Raw genomic sequence first — 3,970 nt, 5'->3', positions numbered from 1 at the left:
ACATAAATTGCGGCGTATCCTTTGTGCAGCTTTGCGTTCCGAAGTCTAGATGTTTTCAAGTCAAATGGACCCGCAAAGTCCACTCCAGTATACGTAAATGGCAAGGAAAAAGTGCATCTTTCAGTTGGCAGCGACGACATGATCTGGGTACGAATACGGTGTTTATAAATCGCACAGGTGTGACAGTTCCTTATACAGTGTCTTATTGAACTGTTTAAGCGGACCACATAAAACTCCTGGCGAATTGCGCGCAACATGACTTGGTGTTCAGAGTGGAGCAACATCTTATGAGTAAAATCAATAAATAGCTTACAGAAACGTGATTTCTCAGGCAGTATTATTGGATGTCGCTCGTTGTAACAGTTTGTGCTCATCAAGTTTTGGGTTTAGCGTTAGCAATTTACTTTTTGAACTAATGGGCATGTTGCTCTCAAGTGCTTGATATTCAGATGGATAATAATTCTTTTGCGCCCAACGTATTAAATTGAATTTGACAATCATTACTTCTTCCTTAGTGATGAAGTTATTTTGTATGCTCGGCAAAGTTTGATTCTTACATTTTCTAACGAATCGATAAATGTAACATAATACCCGTAGAGCTCGATCGAAAGAAGAAAAACGATCTAAGATGTCATCAGTTTGAATATCAGTGTAGAAAGTGTATACTTTTCGATCCAGATCAGGTTCCTTGAATGTAATGGATTTTGGCCAGAATTCATCAGATTTTAAAAGCCATTTCGGGCCGTGCCACCAAAGCGAGTTAGTGCTAAGTTCCGATGCAGTACACCCACGAGTACCGATATCGGCGGGATTATCTGCCGTTGGAACATGTCTCCACGTGACGTTACCCACGTTTTCCAATATTTCAGAAACTTTGTTGGCCACAAAGGTTTTCCAGTTGTATGGTGGCATGTCTAGACAAGCCAAGGTAATCGTAGAATCAGACCATAAATATATGTCAGTTATTGAGAAAGTCAAGTTTTGAGAAACAGTTTTCAGTAATCTCGACAACAGCGCTGCGCTACATAGTTCTAATCTAGGCAAACTCAAAGTTTTCAAGGGAGCCACTTTGCTTTTTGATGCGAGTAAATGTGAAGTTCGAGTATTTTCCGAGGAAAGGGTGCAAACATATATGCAAGCACAATATGCTTTCTCCGAAGCATCGCAAAAGCCGTGGATTTGGACCCGTTTTTCCGGGGAGTAATGAATCCACCGGGGGATCTTAATGAGTTCAATATCAGGAAAGTTCAAAATAAATTGGTTCCACTTTTCAAGTGAATGAGGTTTGACTTCCTCATCCCATTCAGTACCGTCAATCCACAGTTGTTGCAAAAGGATTTTTGCATTAATTATAATCGGAGCTAACCAGCCAGCGGGATCAAATATTTTGGCAATAATTTACAGTATTTTCCTTTTTGTCAAAGGAAGAGTCGGAACAGTAATAACAGAAACTTTATAATAAAACGAGTCATTCATTGCATTCCATCGAATGCCTAATGTCTTCGCTTCACTTGTATTCTCCAGTTTCAAGAAATCTTCATTTAGAAGATCTTCGGGGGCATATTTGTCAAAATGTCAGCATGATTTGCTGTAAGCTTTTTCAAAGGAAATCCCGCGGAGTCAAGTAGATCAACAAGTTCAGTTAAATAATATTTCGCTTCAGGCAGAGAATGTCCCCCAGAAAGAACATCATCAACGTATTGTTACGAATTTGATAATTATAGATATAAGTTTATTTAAATTAGTTTCCGTTAATTTAAAATTTTAAATTGTAACGATAAAATTTCGCTATCACTTGTTGGAATCATCTATTCATTTTCTAGTATTTTCCTGAATTTCTTTTATGTTCTTTTGTTTGCTTACCGAAATGTTAGTTCTTACTCTCTCATAGAATAGCAACCCCTTTGCTTTGTTATTCTGCATTCTCATTTCATCTCATTGTCTATTGTCATTGTTGTTGTAGTAATGCGAGTATATATCTATGTGAGTGTGTATGTGTTTAGCAGCCACCAGACGAATAACTTAATGGTCGTAGATCCTTCTAGCATTGTCTAATAATGTTCTCGTATTGCCACCCCGTCATATATAAAAGCGCTCGCATGCTGCTAACGAGTCAGTCTTAATTAAAGCGTCAAACGAATAACATCAGTGTGAACGAATTGTAAAGTGAAGTCATAGTAAATAAATTGTAGATTAACGTTATTTAAACGAACAGTGTTTTAATTGTCGGGTAATTAAAAACGCCTAAATATAAAAACGTAACAATTGGTGTCGGAAGTGAAATAACGAAAAAAAATCTATAATGAAGTTTAATGAGCTTCGTGTGGAAGACTTAAAAAAGGAATTGAGCAAACTGGAGCTGCCGACAACAGGCAATAAGGCCCAGCTTCAAAAGCGTCTACTGGAAGAGTTTGAACGGCGTAATATGGACATTGCGACGCATGAGTTTGATTATAAGGAGGACATTGACGAATCAATGCTCGTCAATACCAGCAGTGTAGAAAATCCATCTGCGGCTTCAAGTGTTGTGGATTACACCTCAATGCTCAATGTTTTGAGCAAAATGATGGAAGAGAATTCTAGAAAACTGGAAGCAAATTCTCTAAAAATGGAAGAAAATTCAAGAAAGCTGCTGGAAGAAAACGCTTTAAAAATGGAAGCAAATTCTAAAAAATTGGAAGAAAAATTCGACGAAAATTCAAAAAAGATGGACGAAAATTCTAGAATTCTCAATGAAAAACTTCAAGAAATTTCTGAAAGCATGGAGAAACGTATGGGCCATATAGAAGGTCAAATTATAGAATTGGATAAGAAAGTTCTTTCCGTAGATGAGAAAATTGTGGTTCACGATGAGAAACTTCTACACCTGGAGAAAAAAATGGCTGACCTGGAAATTAAAGGTGGTCCCGTGCGCGTAATCGAGGGCTCAAAAATCAAAACTCCTGTTTTCGATGGCTCAACGTCATTTGATGTCTTCAAATTCCAATTCGAAATGGTTGCTTGTAGAAATTTGTGGAATGACGATGATAAAGCAATTGAACTTCTATTGGCATTAAAGGGCAATGCTGCTGATGTGATACAAAGCATTCCCGCTGCTTCTAGAAATAACTATAATGAAGTAATAGCGGCACTTCAACGCAAGTATGGTGTAGAGCACAAGCAAGACATCTTCAGAATGGAATTGAGAGGAAGAATCCAGAAATCGAATGAAACCCTACAAGATTTCGCAACAGAAGTTGATCGGCTAGTGCTTTTGGCATACCCTGGAGAGAATCATCCTCTTATAGATCGTATCAAGATTGAAACTTTTGTGAACGGCATTCGAGACCCTGAGATAAAATGTGCAACATATGCCGCACAAAAAGCTACATTCACAGAAACAGTAACATTTGCACTTGTACAAGAGACTGCGAGATTGCTGGCACGGCCTCAAATTCACAAAGTACGCAGAGTAGAGACCGAGTGTGAAGAATCGAAATCAGTCATCGAATTGGTAAAAGGGCTCTAAGGCAGATAATGCATGAAATGAAGCAGCAGGCAAATAAATCTAGAATAAAATGCTATAACTGTGATAAGGCTGGACATCTTTCCCGGGAATGTAAAGCGTGGCGTAAGACGTTGGGGTCAATCTCGCCATCTCCATTAAACAATAATCAGAAGAAGGCGACCACAAAGCCAAGCGACTCAAATTCAAAATTTGCGGATAATAGAAAAGGTGGCAAACAAGTTATTGATCAAGCCTTGACACGACGGCATTGCAATGTAGAAAACAGACGCTACTCGAAGGCTGAACCAAATGTCAGGCAGTTACACATCGAATCTGGCACAGACTGGTCAACAGAGCAACGTAAAGATCCCATTCTGAGAATAATTATTTCGGCAAAACAAGAAAATAAGAAACCCAGCAAGAAAGACATCGCTGCCGAAAGTCCACTTATGAAATCATACTGGGCTCAATGGCATAGTTTAG

At 38.5% G+C, this 3,970-nt stretch overlaps 1 protein-coding gene across 1 annotated transcript; it reads right to left on the bottom strand.

The window, feature by feature from the left end:
- Positions 1-327: 327 nt before the first annotated feature.
- On the bottom strand, positions 328-912 carry LOC142242493 (uncharacterized). The gene has a single exon (XM_075314057.1). The coding sequence runs from the start codon at positions 910-912 to the stop codon at positions 328-330; it is 585 nt and encodes a 194-aa protein (XP_075170172.1).
- Positions 913-3,970: the final 3,058 nt, after the last annotated feature.

This window comes from Haematobia irritans, unplaced genomic scaffold, assembly GCF_050003625.1.
Source record: "Haematobia irritans isolate KBUSLIRL unplaced genomic scaffold, ASM5000362v1 scaffold_22, whole genome shotgun sequence".
NCBI lineage: Eukaryota > Metazoa > Arthropoda > Insecta > Diptera > Muscidae > Haematobia > Haematobia irritans.
Note: the sequence above shows the minus strand (reverse complement) of the source record. Positions and strands in the feature narration are given on the sequence as shown.

Excerpts from the sequence above, each read along its gene's own strand:
- LOC142242493 (XM_075314057.1), bottom strand. The coding sequence starts at position 912 with ATGCCACCATACAACTGGAAAACCTTTGTGGCCAACAAAGTTTCTGAA.